General features: G+C 43.4%; 2 protein-coding genes across 7 annotated transcripts in view; one reads left to right on the forward strand and one right to left on the reverse strand.

Moving 5' to 3' along the window:
* Cbx5 (chromobox 5) overlaps positions 1–15,426 on the reverse strand; it is a 36,045-nt gene extending 20,619 nt beyond the window's left edge. For both annotated transcript variants that reach the window (XM_055618247.1, XM_055618243.1), the window contains exon 1: positions 15,303–15,426. The gene's annotated coding sequence lies outside the window, so the exon portion shown is untranslated. The remainder of the gene's footprint in view (positions 1–15,302) is intronic.
* A 531-nt stretch (positions 15,427–15,957) lies between these two features.
* Positions 15,958–19,931, forward strand: part of Hnrnpa1 (heterogeneous nuclear ribonucleoprotein A1) — an 8,034-nt gene continuing 4,060 nt past the window's right edge. For 2 of the 5 annotated variants that reach the window (XR_008721425.1, XR_008721424.1), the window contains exons 1-10: positions 15,958–16,067; positions 16,581–16,697; positions 16,928–17,074; positions 17,228–17,438; positions 17,523–17,615; positions 17,692–17,784; positions 17,937–18,011; positions 18,217–18,369; positions 18,928–19,083; positions 19,281–19,351. Coding sequence is in view for 2 of the 5 variants with exons in the window: in XM_055618276.1 (XP_055474251.1) it covers positions 16,053–16,067; positions 16,581–16,697; positions 16,928–17,074; positions 17,228–17,438; positions 17,523–17,615; positions 17,692–17,784; positions 17,937–18,011; positions 18,217–18,369; positions 18,928–19,083; positions 19,281–19,336 (1,116 nt within the window). In the remaining 3 variants the exon portion in view is untranslated. Of the gene's footprint in view, positions 16,068–16,580; positions 16,698–16,927; positions 17,075–17,227; positions 17,439–17,522; positions 17,616–17,691; positions 17,785–17,936; positions 18,012–18,216; positions 18,370–18,927; positions 19,084–19,280; positions 19,352–19,579; positions 19,885–19,931 lie in introns of those variants that run through there. The other 3 variants (XM_055618276.1, XM_055618277.1, XR_008721426.1) reach the window with 3 other exon arrangements.

Consider the following 19,931-nt stretch of genomic DNA (forward strand, 5'->3'; position numbering starts at 1 on the left):
AGACCAGGTTCAGGGTTCAGTTCCCAGCACCCACAGGGTAAGTAGCTCACAACCAATCATAACTCCAGTACCATGTGATCTGACATCCTCTCCCGACGTCTGGGGCAACAGGCATGTATGCAGTACATACTCATATACATAAATTAAAAAAAAAAAGGAAAAAAATAAAGAACTCCAAGTCAGCATAGCACAGAGAGACCTCACACCAACATTTATGGCAATGCTATCTATGGCAGCTAAAATACAGAAGCAATCTAAGTGTCCAGCAACAGAGGGATGGCAAAAGAAAATGATTACATACACTATGAAATCTTTTTCAGACAGGAAAAACCAGAGTTACATCAGCTGCAGGAAAACTAGATGTAACTAGATATAATAGTATCTAAAAGCCAGGCTCAGAAAGATAAATTCAGTATGTTCTCTCAATGGCGGCTCCTAGCTACAATGACACATGAAATCATGTATGTAGGACTAAAGCTGTGTAGGGAGAGAAGAGAAACTACAGAGGGGCGAGAAATGAGAGGATAGGAGTGGGTGGAGTGGAATATGCTCAATATACAACATACATGTGTATAAAAGCTTCACAGAAGGCCTGGCTGGCATGGTGGTGCATGTACCCAGCAGACAGGCAGGTGGCCAGTATGGGGGAGGCCCTCTCAGGGAGGGAATGATGGTAATTACGGCTATCGACCAGAAGTACCAGTGTATGAGTTTTGAGGCGAGAGAATGCAACCTAACACACCTGACACGCTGGGCAACTCTACCGACGCACAGTATCCAGTCCGTTTATTTTAGAGAACAGGCCTCTTCAAGTTAGCCAAGAAGTCCTCGAACTTAACCACCTTCCTCAGTCTTCTGGAAGACTTAGTTGGCTTGTATTCATCCAGCAGTGCCTGGCCCTACAGGCAAACTTTTTTATTGCTAGAGATTTCTCAAACTTCAGAAGCTTTTGGGATTTTGCCCTCTCGCCCCCATAAGATAGGATTTGTTTACCTGGCTGTCTTGAAACTCACTATATTTTTGTTTTGTTTTGAAACAGGGTTTCTCTATATAGCTTTGGCTGTCCTCGAACTCTCTCTGTAGATCAGGCTGGCCTAGAACTCACAGAGACCCACCTGCCTCTGCCTCCCAAATGCTGGGATTAGAGGTGTGTTCTGCTGCCACCACCACCCAGAGGAACTCACTACTTAGGCCAGGCTGATCTTGAACTCGAAGATCTGTATCTGTTTGCCTCTGTCTCCTGAGTGATGGGATTAGAGCTATGTACCACTATGCCTAACCACAGATGTTTTAAATCTGTGTGTGTGTGTGTGTGTGTGTGTGTGTGTGTGTGTGTGTGTGTGTCTGTGTGTGTGTGGTGCTTGGATGCCTTTATGCCAGAGTGTGCATATAAAGATCAAAGGACAAGTTTTGGGAGCTGGCTGATTCCTTCCACTATGTGAGTTCCAAACATTGAATGTAGATCGTCAGGCTTGGCAACTGGCAGCAAGCACCTTTACCCAAGCCATTTCCCCAGCCAGCCTGGCAGTGTTCTATTTTACTACCAACACTCAGAAGGTAAAAAGAGAATTATCACAAGTCTGAGGCCATTGTGGGCATCAAGATGGCTCAGCTTGCTGTGCAAGCTTGATCCCTGGGTCCCACACAAAGGTGGGAAAGAGATCACTAACACTACAAAGTCATCTTCTGACCTCTCTACACACTTGCCATGGTATGCATAGCCTGCTACACGTGTGTGTGTGTGTGTGTGTGTGTGTGTGTGTGTGTGTGTGCACGAAACAACAAAAGACAAAATATTCTTGTTATCTACCCTACCCTTATAAAATACTAGGCTCAGATCTATCTCCTGTTCATCTGTAATAGCAGCCGGAAGGGCATGGAAACCAAGGCCCCTTTCTCTATGGAAAATGGGTTTTGCAACAGCTGACAAATCAAATCGGGCCTGGTGCCACGAGTCAGAGTCCAACCATAACATTCTTTAAAGAATGGCATGCAGCTGTCTTATAAATCCCCTGGACAAGTCATAGATCAGAAGCTGGCAAGGATGACGACATAGTTCTGATGGAATGTGTCTTATCTTAACCTTGAAGTTACAGATCTGCTCAGGAGCAGCAGTAAGAAATGAGAAATGCACCCAGACATGGGAGGGGACATAATTCTCTTTCAGACAGTGCAACCCAGTGTATTAGGGTCAAATGAAACACAAAGCCAGGCGGACAATTTAAGGCTAGTGCCTGGATCAGATAAAGCATCAAGACTGGTGTTCAAGCTGAGCCTGGGAGAAAGGAGCATGTGCTCTGAGAAATGAGACACAGCTGGCAGGGTGAGGGGATGATTACAGCAGAGCCCTGATACTACGGCAGAGGAAGAGAGGACAAGCAACCTTATCCTTATGGAAATCTTCATGGGAAAGGGTGAGGAACCTCTCAGGTTTCTGGAGAGCTTTTTCAAGCAAAACAACTTTTAGTCCTCTTTTGAATACCAGTCTCTAGGAAAAACAATATACACCACAGAGTGCAGCAACCAGAGCCCACAGGACTAAGAAAAGAGCAGTACCAACAGACCTTTCTATGAACAACATAAGGCAAATTCATCTTACAGGCTCCTCCGACACAGATGTGGACCCAAGTTAGTCCTGGAAAAACAAAGAACTTTGTGAGCCGGCAGAGTCAGAAGCACATTCCAATCAACTGACAAGGAATGAATCTTCAAAAGACAAGGGGTGGGAGGGAGAAGAGGGCTGCAAAAAGAAGAGAGGAAATGCTGGGCAGTGGTGGTGCACTCAGCTTTATTTCAGCGCTTGGGAGGCAGAAGCAAGTGGATCTCTGTGAGTTCGAGGCCAACCTGGTTTACAAAGCTACTTCCAGGTCAGCCAGAGCTTGGTCAGCAGAGAAACCTTGTCTTGAAACAAACAAACAGAGCTGGGCAATGGGTGCACAAGCATGTGATCCCAGCACTCAGAAGGCAGAGGAGGGGATCTCTATGAGTTTGAGGCCAGCTTGGTCTACAAACCAAGTCCAGGACAGCCAGGGCTACACAGAGAAACTGTCTTGAAAGAACAAAAATAAATTAGCGAACAAATAAACAAACAAAAGCAGCAAAAATCCTCCAGACAGCAAGGCCCAGCTAAAAAGCAGGGAAGTGAAAACATGTGCAAATCTCCCTCTATCACACAACCTAAATATGTTATTGCTCAGAGACTTCAGACTTCCAGGCTTCCGCCCCTCTTCCTCCTTCCCTGACAAGTTCTCTCTATATATAAAGTATGTTGTCCTCCAACTTCCAGGAATCCCCATCTATGCTTCCCTAGTTCTGGGATTACTGGCACACACCATTATAATAAAGAGAAATTGCAATTTCTTCTCTAAAAGCCTTGGGGAAAGACAGTTTAGGGTCATGAGTGCTTGTCTACAGTCCCACTGTACTCGGGAGCTGAAGCAGAAAAACCAGCCTAAGAGGCCAGCCTGGGCCATGGGATAAGGTCTTGTTTCAGGCTCACAGGTGGCTCAGAGATTAAGAGCACTGGATGTTATTCCAAAGGTCCTGAGTTTAATTCCCAGCAACATGGTGGCTCATAACCACCTATGATGAGATCTGGTGGCCTCTTCTGGCCTGCAGGCACACATGCAGGCAGAAAATAATAAATCTAAAAATCTTGTCTCAAAAAACTAAAACGGGGCTGGAGAGATGGCTTAGCGGTTAAGAGCACTGACTACTGTTCCAGAAGTCCTGAGTTCAATTCCCAGCAACCACACGGTGGCTCATAACCACCTGTAATGGAATCTGATGCCCTCTTCTGGTGTGTGTGTGTGTGAAGACTAAGCACGCATATATAAAATAAATAAATAAATATTTAAAAAAAAAAAAAAAAAAACTAAAACAAACTTTGCAGTTGATGGGAAATGTCAATTGTTGGCCACAGTCCTAACTTCTAGGGGTGCTCTATGCAGTCTCAGCAAATGAACAGCTAAAATCAAGCAGAACTTACAGAACCACTTTAATTTGCTTGTTTTTTGTTCTTCATGGATATTAAAGTACCAGTGGTCTTTAACACATACAACCTAAAGGTAAAATATCCTCCATAAAGACATTTTCTTTCTGGGTGTGCTGATGTACACCTTTGATCCCAGTGCTCAGGGAGGCAGAGGAAGGCGGATCTCTGTGAGTTCCAGGCCAGCCTGTTCTACAAAGCGAATCTAGGACAGCCAAGGCTACACAGAAAAACCCTGTCTCAAAACAAAACAAAACAACAAGAAAATGACATTTTCTTGCACTGACTTCCCACTTCTAAAGATTTGGTCACTCGGTATTTTAACAAGAACACAGTATAGCTGCACACTCTACCTGTTGGGGTTGTCTCAGGGTTTGTTACACGGACTGACAACTATCATTCCTACACCTACACTGGAAGTACATAAACAACCAATTCCGGAGGTATCAGATTAACTGCAGCCACCAACAGCTCTATCATTAAGCAGCCACACACAGGCAGCACAGACTTTACTCCAGTGCAGAGGACAATCCTCTCCATGGCTAGCAGTTACAGCCATCATCCTTCTAAAGTCAGACTAAGTGACTGAGGGACATATGCAAAGCTCTGAGTGCAACCCTAGAACATCCCCCAAAATAAGAAGTAAATGAGTATAAATAGTACTCATTGATCAAATAAGCCCCCTGCTATAATGAACAAAGGAGTAAAGAATCTTTATTTCGTTCTTGTTTTGAGATGGACATCCCTTAGATGGACAACAATCCTACCTGCTTCCCGAGTGCTGGGGTTACAGGTGTTATCCAGTTTCCTCCTTTTGTTCTTTTGGATGGCCTTGTTAAAGGCCATTCTATAATTCCATTTGGATGTATGTGACCCCTCCCCAACTCTGACCTTTCTTTAAAATACAGAACACTACTATGTAGCTCTGGGTGGCCCAGAAGTAATGACAGATTACTGTATCTGCCTCCCCAGTCAAGGGATAAAAGATCTGTGCTAACATACCACTTAACCATTCTTTTCTCTTTGTTTCAAACAAAGGAGAGTTGGAGGTTAGTAAAACTATATTAGGCCAGGCAATGATAGTACGAGGCAGAGGCAGGGGGATCTCTGTGAGAGTTAAAAACTAACATGGTCTACACAGAGTGAGTTGTTCCAAGACAGCCAGGACTACACAGAGAAACCCTGTCTCAACCTGGCCCCTCCCCCACCCTCACAGCCAAAAAAAAAAAAAGCACAGAAGTAGCTTAAGACATTAACCAAAACTGGTTATGGGTTCTTCAGAGAGCAGTGGCCCGCACCACTATTATTTTATAAGTGAATGTGAACTACAGAACTTAATTCTCAGAACTCTCTGACATGTCAGTCTGATAAACTGGTATTTTTAGCAACAACAAACAAATTATTATCTCAAAATAAGGCTATTTAAAATCTTTGCCCCATCATTAACAACCACTGAATTTCTCCTCTCAAGTGTAAGTTGTCACAAAATTTAGTTAAGGTGCTAGTAAATTAGCCAGTGGGCACATAGTGTATGTTCTAAGATTTATGAGTAGAACTTCGCACCGTTACTGGAAAATCCCTTCCAGAAAATGCGCACTAACAACGCTACCACCACTGGAGTGTCCTGAACTCACTCATCTTAAAGCCCTTCTCTCAAGTGGGTGTTAGTCTCATCCCATTCCTCTCAATTTATTGTGATGAAGCATGAGTTCATAAACCCTGCTACCTTACATGGACACACCCTAGATAAATCTTAAGAAAAATGGCTAATAACAATGTCTGGGTAGATTACCACAAATTTATACACACCACTCTGGCAGATCATCCTCATAAAATATGGAAGTAGGGGCCAGGTTTGGTAGTGCACACCTTTAATCCCAGTACTCTGGAGGCAGAGGCAGGTAGATATTTTTTTTAATTTTAGGTCAGCTTGGTCTACACAGTGAGTTCCAAGACAGCAAAGGCTACATAGACCCTGTCTCAAAAAAAAAAAAAAAAGAAAAGAAAAGAAATTAAAAGATAAACGAAATGTTTCTCTATCTAAATAAAACTATGGACATAAAACACTTTTAAAACATCAGCCATAAAACTCAGTCATTACCCTGGAGTTGTTTGTAGATTTTATACTTCAACAGCTTGATGCTTTAGGTCATTTCAACCAACCATCTCTTTATAAGAAAGAGCCCCCCCCCTCTCTCTACACACACACACACACACACACACAAAATCAGGCAACTGAAATTTGCCCAATACTCTGTTTAGCAATGGCATTCAAGAGACATAAAAATTAACCTACATAACTATAAGCAAAAATATTCCTAATATAACTGTTAAGATGTAGGTCAATATACAATCTGATTAATGCATGCTGATAAGGATTTTTTTTACATGATTAAAGTAAGAAACATCTCAGACTGTAAACATCAGGGAATAAAGAGAGCATCCCTCAACCTATAATACAGTTCTGTGCTTCACCTTGGTATATTTGCAACATGAATTATGTTGAAGTCATACCCTACAATTTAGATAAATAAAATCAAGCTTGTATTGACTTTTTCCCATCCCATACAAGGGTATCCTTGGCAGCTTCTGGGTCATCTATTATGATCCTGACCAATTCTGCTTGTGGCAATTTAAAAGCTGTTAAAAAAAATACATAATGGGCGATGACAGGAGAAACAAACCCACACCAGAAGTTATTGAACCTTGCAGGTCTTTGCAAGTGTCTCTATTGACATTTAAGTGTGAGTTACTACGGCACAATATAATAAAAGTGTGTGCAACACTTCAAATATATTGATAGTTAAATGCACACAAAGGCCACCATCAGATAAATGGCTGAGGGGACGGCTGATCTCAGACCACCCAGCTCTTCAAGTGTTTTGATGTGTTATTTAAGCCAAGTAAGATTTTTCTTTTTGTCCAGTTTCCAACTACATTCCCAATTCAAATCCTGTGCCAAAGAGATGATTAATATAGTCATTCTGTTCCTTTTCTAAAACTGTTGAGCTGGCTGTGGGATATTTATTTAGAGCCCAGTAAGTGTCATGCACTGCATGGACACTAAATCTTCAACCTGTGGGCTGAAAATTCTGAGTTTCTCTTTGGTTAAGTCAGTGCTCCATTAAGGTTGTTACAAAAACAAACAAACACACAAAAAGGACTACAAGGGCTTTGGAAGCAGTGAAGACTTATCTGCTAAAGGGTAATGCATGTAAGACATGCACAAGGCAGAGGGTTCAATTCCCAATACCACTAAGCCAAACCAAAAGATGAGAAAGGCAGCGTGTTTGCCAAACTAGTGGCAAAAGGATCACTGAAAGCTCAAGGGCAGCCTGAGTGAGTTACATCAAGGCCCTAAGATACAGTGTTAAGTGTCTCAAAAGGAAAAGTAACAGCTACTTTAAAGGTAACTTTACAACTTTTTAAAAGGGGGTGGGAGTAGGGCTCAGCTGTTAAGAGCAGTTTCTGCTTTTGCAGAAGACCTGGCTAGGTTTCAAGCACCTAGCAGGTCACAGGTGAAGACAAATTATAACAACTCACAGTGTGTAACTCCAGTTCAGGGAATCTCAAGGCCTCTTCTGACCCCTGGAGGCAAGAGGCTAGCATGTGGTATACATACATACACTCATACACCTAAAATAAATAAGTCTCATTTAAAGACACTTATTTATTTGTATATCCATGTAGCTATGTTTGTGTGGCGGCACATCTGTGCCACAGCATGCCTGTGGAGGTCAAAGGAAAACTTGTAGAAGCTGGCTTTCTCTTTCACCATATGGGTCTTGAGATGAACCTCAGACCAACAGAACTGGCCTTGGGTAAATAAAGTGCCTTTACCCAGTAAGCCATATTGCCGGATCCAAAGGCAACTTAAACAAGTTATCACTACTAGAGGTAGACCAGGCTGGCCTCTACCTCCAGAGTGCTAGGATTAAAGACCTTGTCACCATACCCAAACCCAAAGGCATCTCTCTCTAATATTGGAAAGATGAGGACTGCAGTGGAGACAAGGATGCTATCTACACACGATCAAAGATCAAGCTGAAGGGCTCGCTGAACTTTAAATTTTAGTCACTGCCTGGTTTCTTTCATAGGTCTGCTGTGGGAGAAAAAGAACAAAACAATTTGGGCATAGGGATTTCATCAGATATGGAAAACAGCAAATCATTTTTTAGTTTCTCTTTTCTTGCTGAGGAGGGAAGGAGAAAATGTTGGAATAGAGTCTCACTTGTGGCCTATGTTGATGCCCAACTTGCAGCAATTCTGCTGCCTCTGCCTCCCAGATGCTAGGACTGGAGAAGCACCATTGCAGGCTTTCTAATGTTTATTACTTGGTCTATAGGATCAACTGTGGCATCAAAACTCAATAAACAGTTATTTATGTGTTCTACTTTTCTTGATTTATCAGTTTTACTCTTCTCAAGTAACTTTCAGTTTGGTTTTTGTTTCTGTCTTTTGAGATAGGCTCTCACTATAGTCCAGGTTGTCCTTGAACTCATGTGATGCTATCTCAGCCTCTCAAATTCTTTGTTGTTGAAGGGTGGTGCTAGAAATAAACCAAGCCAGCAACTTGCATAAGCTAAGCTTTGAGCTACATTCCCAGTTATTTGACCCTTAAGTAACTTTGATGCTGTGCAGCATTCCAAATAACTGGAGACTCCCCAGATGTGTTACTAATTTCTAATCCAACTGCACTCAGGTCAAAAAATGCTTCATATGAGAGAAGCCTTTTGAATGAGACTTACATTCCATACTACTTAAAAACATTTTGCTGTTGTGTAAACTATTCTAGAGGTATCAATTATGTCAGACTAGCTGCTTCCATACTTTTCCACAATTCAATAGTTCATTTCCAAATATAATCACAGATGTCTGCTATTTCCTATTTGTCTTTTTTCTTCATGCATTATAAGACCTTCCCCTGTGAGGCTAAGGACCAAACCCCCAGGCCTCATGCATGCCAGGCCAGCACTCTATCGCTGAGCTACATTCCCAGCCCCTGAAGCTTTTGTTATTAGCTGTATAAACACTTAAGATTATTATGTCCTCTTGATGAATTGATTCCTTAATTAACTAACCTGCTATTATTTGCCCAACCTATCTCATAGGTCTGTAATGGAAAAAGTACAAGAGAGCACTTTGGAAACAGAGGCAAGTTTGACAAAAGGAATTAAAAAAAAATAGTAACTTTAATGAATTTTCTGAATTATCTGTAAGTTTATCTATGCTGTCTCCAACTACTCAAATAAATGAGGCTTACTATGTTCCCTCAGATCTTTGGACATAATTTACTGTTGTAAGATACTGAGCAAGTTAGCAGTATATCCCCTCCACAACTCCCTGCAAAGTGACTCTTCGTGATTTAGGGATGAGAACAAGGCACACTGAGTTCAAGGATCTGCTTCAGAAACCAAGTTAATATTTCCCAGCTTGTTAGCTGACCTCTGTAGTACAGGGCATTTTATTCCAACATAATTATACCTGTTGGCTCAGATGCAAATTTGCTGTATTCTGAGGAATGTAGATTACAATCAGGGAGTACTTGAATTCAATGTGTTTCCTTGGCTCCACAGAAAAGATGGAAGTACTATTTGCTCTGACCGACCTTGAAAAAAACCTTTTCAAGTACACCTTGTGAATCCCATGCATTCTAGTATCCTTCTAGCTATAAAGCATAATACAACACATACTCAGAAAATCTGTAAATTAAAACTGCACTTGAAGATCTTTAGTCCATCTATGACCTAGTTTCAAGTAGAAAAATGTTGTCAGGGCTTAATTCTGATGAAGTACTTATTACTGGAAAGAAAAATGTATGGCCCCCAAATTCACTAGGAAGAAAATAAATGGTCCAGCCAGTTTTAAGAAAGAGTTCATGCAATCATTTATGTATAGGTTTCTCTATCTGTGTTAACAGCCCAAGTGGTTAACAGTTTTCAGCAGCAATCAGTTTTCTGCCTCTCATGTTACTGGCAAAAATGCCACAGGACCACAGGTCAAAGGGTCTTACTACGTAACTTCGGCTGGCCTGAAACTGGGCCTATAGACCACGATAGCCTCAAACTGAGAAATCCCCCTGCCTCTGCCTCCAAAGTACATGGATTAAAGGCATTCAGCACTTGGCTTGATTTGTATTTTTAATTATTGGCATTTAAAAGAAAAGCTCAGCTGGGTGTGGTGGTGCATGATTTAATCCCAGCACTTGGGAGGCAGAGACAGATTGAGCTCTGTGAGTTTGAGGTCAGCCTGGTCTACAAAGTGCATTCAGGACAGCCAGAGATACACAAAGAAACCCTGTCTCGGGAGGTGGGGGTGGAGCGGGGGAGTGCTGGCTGCTGTTGCAGAGGACCTAGGTGACTAACAACCATATGTAACTTCAGCTACAGGGGATCTGATACCCTGCTCTGACTTCCGTGGGCACTAGGCTCACACGTGATACACATACATACGTGCAAACAAAATACTCAAGACATGTAAAATAAATCTTAAAAATGTTTACAATTCTTTAGATCAAATTTATTTGAATGTACTGGTATGATTGACAGTCCCTGCCCCCCTCCCAATTCATACCCTGTGACTATTCCTTACATAACATTGTTATTAAAAGATGAGAGAGGGAAAATTAATCCTGATTCACCCCTCCAGGCCCTAAGTATAATCATATGTATCTTTATAAGAAGCAAACAGAGTTCCCAGACATGCATACAAAGAACAGAATGTGAAGGCAGCAAAGGGATTCATGCCATAAGCCAAGGAATGGTGACTACCATCAGAAGCTGGAAAAGGAGCATATTCTTGCCAGAGCATGTACAAGAGGTTCAAGACTTTTAATGCAGACCTCTAGCCTCTAAAATCCTGTACAGTGTGCTGCTATAGTATAGAAACTACAGAAAGCTAATAAGCATGGGAAACAAACCTTTAAAGATCAATAATTGGGGACTGTGGTATAGCATAATAAGAGAATGTGCTGAGCATGTTCAAAGCTCTGGGTTCGGCACCCAATCAAAACACAAAAGAATTCTGCTTCAAATAATCCAAAGAATGTCTAATACTTTTTCCTCTATCTTGTCCAGGCTGGCCTTGAAATTGCCTGTTTCCCAAATGCTGGGATTAAAGGTGTGTGGCACCATGCCCAGCCTGACTTGTCTTTGCTGTTCTTGTTTTGAGAGGGGATCTCACCAAGTAGATCAAGATGGTCCCAAATTTACCATCCTCTGCCTTAGCCCTTTGTTCCTTTATTTTTTGACACAGGGTCTCACTAAGAAGCTCTGGCTGCTCTGAAACACACTATGTAGAGCAGCCTGGCCTCAAATGCAAAGATATGAGTAAAAGGAACATTTGCCTGTTTCAATTGTCTTGGAGGCTTACTGACTTCTGCTAACCAAGGGCCTTGTTCTGGAAGCTCTTAGCCTCTGCACAATCTAACCCTGGCCTAGAATGTTTTTGGCCTTTGAGATGGCTTAATAAGCTCACTTTTTGTTGTTCTTCCAGAGCTCTGGGCTGGCTGGTTCAGCTCAGCTGTCCTGGCTCAAACTCCTCTCCCAGCTGACTTACTCAATTTGGTTTCTCGCTCTGCCCCTGAATTGCCCTGCTTGACCTCAAACTAACTCCAGCCATCTTTTCTAATCTTCTGGCTCTTTATTCTTCGGCTTGTTCTCTCATTCAGCCTCTCTGTAAAACTCTCCTCGTAAAACTGCCTCCTCTCCCTCTCTCCCTCCTCTCCTCCTCTCTGCATTGCCCCTTAAGTAGCTTCCCTTTGCTTCTCAGTGCGTCCTATTCTGTCAAATCTTTCAGGGATTCATCAGTTTTTCTGCCACTCGATTAAACATCACTTTGAAACATGGGTGCTTCCTTCTACAAACTAACTTTACCCTCATTGTTTGAGGCTAAGGGCGTGTACCACCACATTTAGACCTAAGCTTTTCTTTACCGGATACTTGCTCTATACCAGGCTGGCCTTGAACTCAGATCGGCTTGCTATCTCCTGGATTAAAGGCAACCTGTATTCCAGTTGGATCACACAGACCTAGGTCTTTGGATGTGATCTCTTGCCAGAGCAGCCATGTTCTGAATTAACATTCCTCTACAGATATGTCTGCCTTTTCCTCCTGAGGTCTGGGATTAAAGGCATATACCTCCAAGACCAACCTCACTTTTTTGAAACAGGTTCTCACTATGTTAACCAAGTTGGCTACCCTGGCCTCAAATTCATAGATCCACCTGCCTCTGCCTCCCTAGTGGTCTGCTGTATAAACCTCATAACAATGAGTAAATACATTTTAAAAAAATTACAAGATATAGCCAGGTGTGGTGGTGCATGCCTTTAATCTCCAGACCAGCCAGAGCTACATAGTGAGACATTGTCTCAAAATACAAACAAACAAATGCAGGATACAATTTGTCCAAAATAAACCTGCACACCTAAGACAAACTCTTAGAGGTCTAATATTTTCATAGCTGTTAACAAGAACAGTGTAGGGTTTTTCCACAAGCGAGATAGTGGGCTGAGCTCCTGGACAGACTAAACATAGGCACAGTTGTCACTGTGGGTGCTCTGTCAGCACAAGTGTAAAGCTGTCATCAGAAATGACTATGTGGCTCCAAGTGGCTTACAGAATCCAACAAATTCGTAGCTTTCATTAAACACAAGCCAACGCTTCTCAAAACAACCTAGCTTCTTTTTTTTCTTTTTCTTTTTTTTTTTTAAGAATTTTAAAAATCTGTGTTCATGTACACATGAGTATCTAAGGAGGCCAGTGGTGTTGGAGCCCTGGAGCTGGGGTTATGGGTGATTTTGAGTCATCTGACCTGGGAACTGGAAACTAGACTGAGATCCTTTACAACAACAGGAAACGCTTAACTATCTCTTGAGCCCCTACACTTCTATCAGTACAATGAGTTAAAGTCATCTTCTATGTTCAAAGAAAGTAGAAGTTCATGTCAAGGAAAAAAGATGATTGTTCAGTTAAAGTTCATGAATAACAATGTGTAAACAGTCAAACTGTATCAAATGATAGCTACATTGTTTTCAAACTCAATACAATGTAGCACTGGCACAATTTTGAGAAAGGTAAATGTGTATAAAAATTATCAGACAAAATACTCCGGACAGTGATGGCACAGGCCATTAATCCCTGTCCTCAGGAGGCAGAGGCAGGTGGATCTCTGAGACCAGTCTGCTCTACAGAGCAAGTTCTAGGACAACCAAGGCTACACAGAGAAACCCTGCCTCAACTTTCCCCTCCCCAAAAAATACCAGTAAAAATATTAAATAAAGGCCACCAATTAGTGTGTAAATACACAGTTGGTAGGTATCCACTCAGTGGATTCCGAAGGTGGCATGATCTGGTGATCAATGTCAGCATTTTTTCTCCTCAAATTTGGGCAGCAGAAACTGACCTATTTTCTCTCTTTGTGTCTACTGGGAGAGGGGTGGATTTGAGGCAGGGTCTCATAAAGCCTGGAATGGCCTTCAGATTGATATGGAGCTGAGGATGGCATTGAGCTCGTCCTCTTCCCATTATGTCCCTACTACTGGGATTGTTAGGTCAGCACCACCATGCCAAGTTTATTCCCTGATGGGGATAAAATCCAGGACTCCACGCTTGGTAGACCAGCATTCGAACAATTGAGTCATAACCAGAACCTTGAAACTGACCTACTTTTTAAGAAATGCATTACAGATGAGAGCACAGTACTTCATCCACAGACTTGTTTGGCAAAGCTCATTTTATCGAATGTACACTTAGGATCAAAAGTCTGGTATGGTGGGTCATACCCGTAACCTTACCACCTGAAAGACTGAGACGGGATTGCTTTGAGTAAAGATCAAACTGGGCTACATAATGAGTTTAAAACAACATGGATGAGAAACCATGTTTAAAAAAAAAATATCACTGTAGAAAATCTATAAAGAGATAATGTTAAGTACCATGCATGGAGATAACCTAGAACCCCTGCACAGATGTGGTCTACGGCAGTTCAGTGTCCAAATGGGTTCCTTAGTAATGGGAACAGGGACTGCCTTTAACATAAACTGATTGGCCTACTCTTCGATCACCTCCCCCTGAGGAGGGAGCAGGCTTACCAGGCCACAGAAGGTGACAATGCAGCCACTCCTGATGAGATCTGATAGACTAGGATCAGAAGGAAAGAGAGGAGGACCTCCCCTATCAGTGGACTTGAGGAGGGGCATTCGTCAAGAAGGGGGACGGAAGGTAGGATTAGGAGGGGAGGAGGGAGGGTTTTATAGAGGGATACAAAGTGAATAAAGTGTAATTAATAAAAGTTAAAAAAAAAAGACAATGTTAAAAAAGACTGTTAGGGGAAGTAAATGTTCCTCGGAGAAGAAACTCAGATTAAAGAATTGAAGACATGAATGTTGGTGAGAAGTATATGATAACTGGAAACAAAAAACAAATGAGTCCATTATTTTATTATTCGTTATTCCATTAATGACAATTACCTCTCAAACACAAGGGAACGACCCCACTGTTTCCATAAAAACACATTTTGACTTATACAGGTAGCTCTCAAACTTTCTGTGGCCATACAAACACAGATGTGTGTCTCTGGAATCTGGTGGTAGTGTTTAAGTCTATTTTTTTATTACAGCACTGATGTAGCCATTTTAACGTTCTTTTTTTAAAGACTAACGGCTCCCTCGCTACGTTTTCCAAAGTCTCAAGTGAAAGGTGGAACGTACAGGAAAGAACAAGAAAAAAGCCAAACTCAAGCGGCACAAGAAAACATATGCTTTCCTTAAGGTGACGTACGGAATAAATGCCTTCCTTGTAGGGTTCATTGTAGACAAAACATGCACCCTATAACTCCAAGAAGAGTATCTCCCTTTGGGGGGAAGTCTGTGGCGGCAGGATTGGTCCGTGAATTTTACCTGACAACTCCCGCGCTCCCCACTGGCATCCAGCCTCTGCCTCCAGTCGGAGGCCGGCCTACCGCGCGCTCGGGGCTCATTGGCTCCAAGACACGCAACTCAGGAAGGAAAAACCCGCCCCCACATTCCGCTGGCCCAAGGACCGATTAGCAGACAGCTACCTCAAGACCCAATTGGCCTACACACTCGCCAGTCACACGCTTCGGCGACGCAGCTGCAAAGAATCTGCAGAGTGAAGACAGCCCGCCCCGATCGTCCTATTGGCTGGCCCGGCCCACCGCTGCCCCTTCACAGCCGTCGCCCCCTCCCACCCGCGCCCGCCAGTCCGGGCGCCCATTCATTTTGTACAATAACGGGTGCAGCTGGAGGGGGTTCAAGGTCTCCTGCAGGTAGACAAGGCTCTCTGCCACTTACCCGGGATCTACAGTGATCACACACACTAAGGCCTGCACGGCTCCTCTGTGGTAAAGCTGCGCCACAGGCCACCGCTACCACCACCTCCTGCGCAACGCCAACCGCCCGCCAAAACGGATCCTTCCCTGCGCCTGCGCAACCAATCCTGGGCCCGGACCTTTTCTCCGCCCAGAACGCCTGCGCAAAACAGGACACAGTGCCGCCACTACGCAGGCGCCTGGGTCCAGCGCTCTCCCGCCCGCCATTTCCCGTGTGGCAGGCGGCAGGCGGAACTGCGCACTGCGCCGGCGTGAACTCGCCATTTTTTACTTATTTATTTATTTTTTAACTACACATAGCTTTGTGGGTGGTGGCCAGACAAACTCCTTTCCTAGCGCTTCGTGTGCTTGCGGCATTCGGGAGTGGGCACGCTCAACTACAGACGACTGGCCGGTCCGGCAACCCGCTCCCGCTCGGCTAAGAACAGCTTCCCCTGGGGCGGCGACGGCTCTGAGGGGCGGAGCCTGCGCGGAACGCCCACGCGGATGCCGTGTCTTAGCAGGGCGTCTCACAGGCCAATGGGGGGCGGGAGTAACTCCAGGCGGCCAATAGGAGCTAAGCTAGGGCGGAGTCTACCAATGCCGAAGGCGAGGAGGCGGGATAAAAGGGCGAGCAGAAGGTAGTCTGGCGGATACGCTCCCTCGCTTGCTCCTTTCTGCCTGTTGACGCGGCCGAGGAAGCATCGCCGAAGGCTCTCATCGCCCTGCCGTCATGTCTAAGTCAGAGGTGAGTGGGGCGCGCTCCGCAAACTCGCTCTCCTCCCCACTTACTGGAAATGGCGGGATCCGATCTGTTTTGTTGCCGGCATCCGTGCTTTCGGTGTTTGATCTGTTGCTGCCGAGGCCTACCCACAAAGTGCAGGTCGCCATTTTGTCCTCTTAGTCGCCATGAGGCTGTGGGCCAATAGGCACTAATTTCCATGCACCGTTCCTGGTGGCAGAATTCTTAGACGATCTGGGGGTTATGGCTTCCTTTTCACTTTGTCTAATAAGCGCTTGTTAAAAATCTACTTAAGTGTTAACCAGTCTACCCCGAATCTTTTGTTGCGCGTGCGTATAGAGTAGAGTAGGGACGCATGCGCTGCGTGCTACTACTTACCTCCTGGCACAGGGAGGAGGAGCACGTGGTCCTGTGTGGTAATGAAGAACAATAAAAAGTGCGGTGTGTGTTAGTGCGTGGTGTTGATTTATTCGCCCGAGTTCCAGCCCATCCACCAAAGCTCATCTTCCTCCACTTCAGTCTCCCAAGGAGCCGGAACAGCTGCGGAAGCTCTTCATCGGAGGTCTGAGCTTCGAAACAACCGACGAGAGTCTGAGGAGCCATTTTGAGCAATGGGGGACACTCACCGACTGTGTGGTAAGATTAAAAGAAAGGAAAGACCGAACTGGCTTAATTTTTTTTTTTTTTTTTTTTATTTAATCATTTTGCTTCTTGGCTAGATGTGTTATGTGGCTTTGTTGGTGTGATGTCTGAAAGGGCTTTATATACCAGTCTGGGTGAAGTTTTAAGGTTGGCCGTGCTCTTTGGGGATGGCATTAAGCTCTGAGATCAAGCAATATGCCAATTGAATTACTCTCTCATTACAGGTAATGAGAGACCCAAACACCAAGAGATCCAGGGGCTTTGGGTTCGTCACCTACGCTACTGTGGAGGAGGTAGACGCCGCTATGAACGCGAGACCACACAAGGTGGATGGAAGAGTTGTTGAACCCAAGAGAGCCGTGTCGAGAGAAGTGAGTGGTTTTCCTTCCCTTGGCTGCCCTAGACTCAGATCCGCCTGCCTTCTGAGTGCTGGGGAATTAGCTGTGTGGGCCGTCACAGCTGCCAGTAGTCATTTGAAAGTGTGCTGCATGCTACTAAATAACCGAAGTCGGTTTTCTTTTTAGGATTCTCAGAGACCAGGGGCCCATTTAACTGTGAAAAAGATCTTTGTTGGTGGTATTAAAGAAGACACTGAAGAACATCACCTGCGGGATTACTTTGAACAGTATGGAAAAATTGAAGTGATTGAAATCATGACTGACAGAGGCAGTGGGAAGAAGAGAGGCTTTGCATTTGTCACCTTTGACGACCATGACTCTGTGGATAAGATTGTTAGTGAGTATCAGATGTTTGCGTTTTCCTAATGGTTCTGAAATCATTTGTATTTTAAAGCCACGAAATTTTATTTTATGTTTTTAGTTCAAAAATATCATACTGTGAATGGCCACAACTGTGAAGTAAGAAAAGCCCTGTCAAAACAAGAGATGGCTAGTGCCTCATCCAGCCAGAGAGGTGTGTATAATGCTGTTAGACTGTGGAGGCCCGTGTGAGTTGTTACAGTTGGCCTAATGATCCAAACATCTGTTAGGTCGAAGTGGTTCTGGAAGCTTTGGTGGAGGTCGTGGAGGTGGTTTTGGTGGCAATGACAATTTTGGTCGAGGAGGAAACTTCAGTGGTCGTGGTATGTATTACTTGTTTTTTATTTCTTACTGGTTTTAAATCTTCAACTAGTAACTGCTGGCCTGTGTTTCCAGCAGTTACCCAGTTTGCCCAAATATAGTCCTTAATGCATTTTTGATAAGTGTTAATATATAAAGTTTTGGTTTCTTCCAGGTGGCTTTGGTGGCAGCCGTGGTGGTGGTGGATATGGTGGCAGTGGGGATGGCTATAATGGATTTGGTAATGATGGTAAGTTTCTTAAAGACTCTTTAGGTAAAAGTTTTCTGTCATACCTTTAGAATAGGCAAGTAGAGACTAAACCCAGTGCATGATAAAGCTCAACCGTCCTGTGACACGCATGTTGTGAGCAGGCCTTGAGCCTTTACGCTTGCATAGATTTTTTTTTTTCTTGTTAAATACGCTTGTCTTATTGAGAAGACTTGTATTCTTGTAGGTGGTTATGGAGGAGGCGGCCCTGGTTACTCTGGAGGAAGCAGAGGCTATGGAAGTGGTGGACAGGGTTATGGAAACCAGGGCAGTGGCTATGGCGGGAGTGGCAGCTATGACAGCTATAACAACGGCGGAGGCGGCTTTGGCGGTGGTAGTGGTAGGTATCCAGTGGTGCAAGTGCTTGGTGTGGAAGCTAGATTAGGCTTCTAGAGCTTACACCTTTGTTGGACTAGAGCTGAAAGCTCTCAAAGCATTGTGAGTACACTGCATGGTTCAGTAGAGTAGGCTTGCTGTGCTACCTCCTCCTCCTGGCTTTAAGCTGGGGCCGCCTCCCCAAAAATAAGTAGGTGGACGAGTGGTTAGTGATGGCTTCAGTGTGAGAGTTAGGTTAACACCGTAGCTGGACTTAGTATCTGCATCCCCTTGGGATTTCAGGCATTTAGCTAGTATGTCCAAGAAATGCTGTGTTGGCCTAGAAGAATACATGAAATCTAAAGTACTGTGGGAAACAACTGTGTTGTGTCATAACTCTGATTTTCTATATTTAAATGCTGATTATTTGTTAACTGATACCTTGCTCAGAGAATGAAATGTAAAGGTTTTGAAGAAGGCTGCTTTTTTTTTTTTTTTTTTTTTTTCATTCAAGACCCTAAACAGAATTACAGAATTGGCTTATCAGTCCTCAAGTGATCAATAAAGACTAATTCATTTCTAGGAAGCAATTTTGGAGGTGGTGGAAGCTACAATGATTTTGGAAATTACAACAATCAGTCTTCAAATTTTGGACCAATGAAGGGAGGAAACTTTGGAGGCAGGAGCTCTGGCCCTTATGGTGGTGGAGGCCAATACTTTGCTAAACCACGAAACCAAGGTATGGTATATATGATACAGCAAAAGACTAATAATAGTTCCATCTTCCCCAAAAGACCAACGAAAAAATGTCATGTAAACCATAGTAGATTGTGTTAGCTTAGGCCAGAGACATTTTTAACAGTTCATTGAGCTTGTCTGTACAATTACTATAAAACCGTTGGTATTATATTGAAGCAAGATGTTTTAATACTTCAGGTGGCTATGGAGGTTCCAGCAGCAGCAGTAGCTATGGCAGCGGCAGGAGGTTCTAATCACATCACAGCCAGGTAAGTGTCTGTTCTGTGTGTGTTGACTTAATTTTATCATTGAACCCAGTAACCCAAATGTAGCTGAGCAGTGCATCATAGTTAACATTATAATTGTAGTAATGGTGGATATTAAAAGTTTAATGTGCAGTTTAGCAAAATTTGTGGGAAACAACTTGCTCTATTGGATTGTAGCCTTGAGTCTTAATGTGTTTTAGATTAACAACTTTATTCCATATTGTTCAACAGGAAACAAAGCTTAGCAGGAGAGGAGAGCCAGAGAAGTGACAGGGAAGCTACAGGTTACAGCAGATTTGTGAACTCAGCCAAGCACAGTGGTGGCAGGGCCTAGCTGCTACAAAGAAGACATGTTTTTAGACAATACTCATGTGTATGGGCAAAAAAAACTCCAGGACTGTATTTGTGACTAATTGTATAACAGGTTATTTTAGTTTCTGTTCTGTGGAAAGTGTAAAGCATTCCAACAAAGGGTTTTACTGTAGACCTTTTTTCACCCATGCTGTTGATTGCTAAATGTAATAGTCTGATCATGACGCTGAATAAATGTGTCTTTTTTTTTTTTTTTTTTTTTTTTTTTTTT

The sequence above is a fragment of the Psammomys obesus genome, unplaced genomic scaffold (genome assembly GCF_907164565.1).
Source record: "Psammomys obesus unplaced genomic scaffold, mPsaObe1.curated_primary_1811, whole genome shotgun sequence".
Taxonomy (NCBI): domain Eukaryota; kingdom Metazoa; phylum Chordata; class Mammalia; order Rodentia; family Muridae; genus Psammomys; species Psammomys obesus.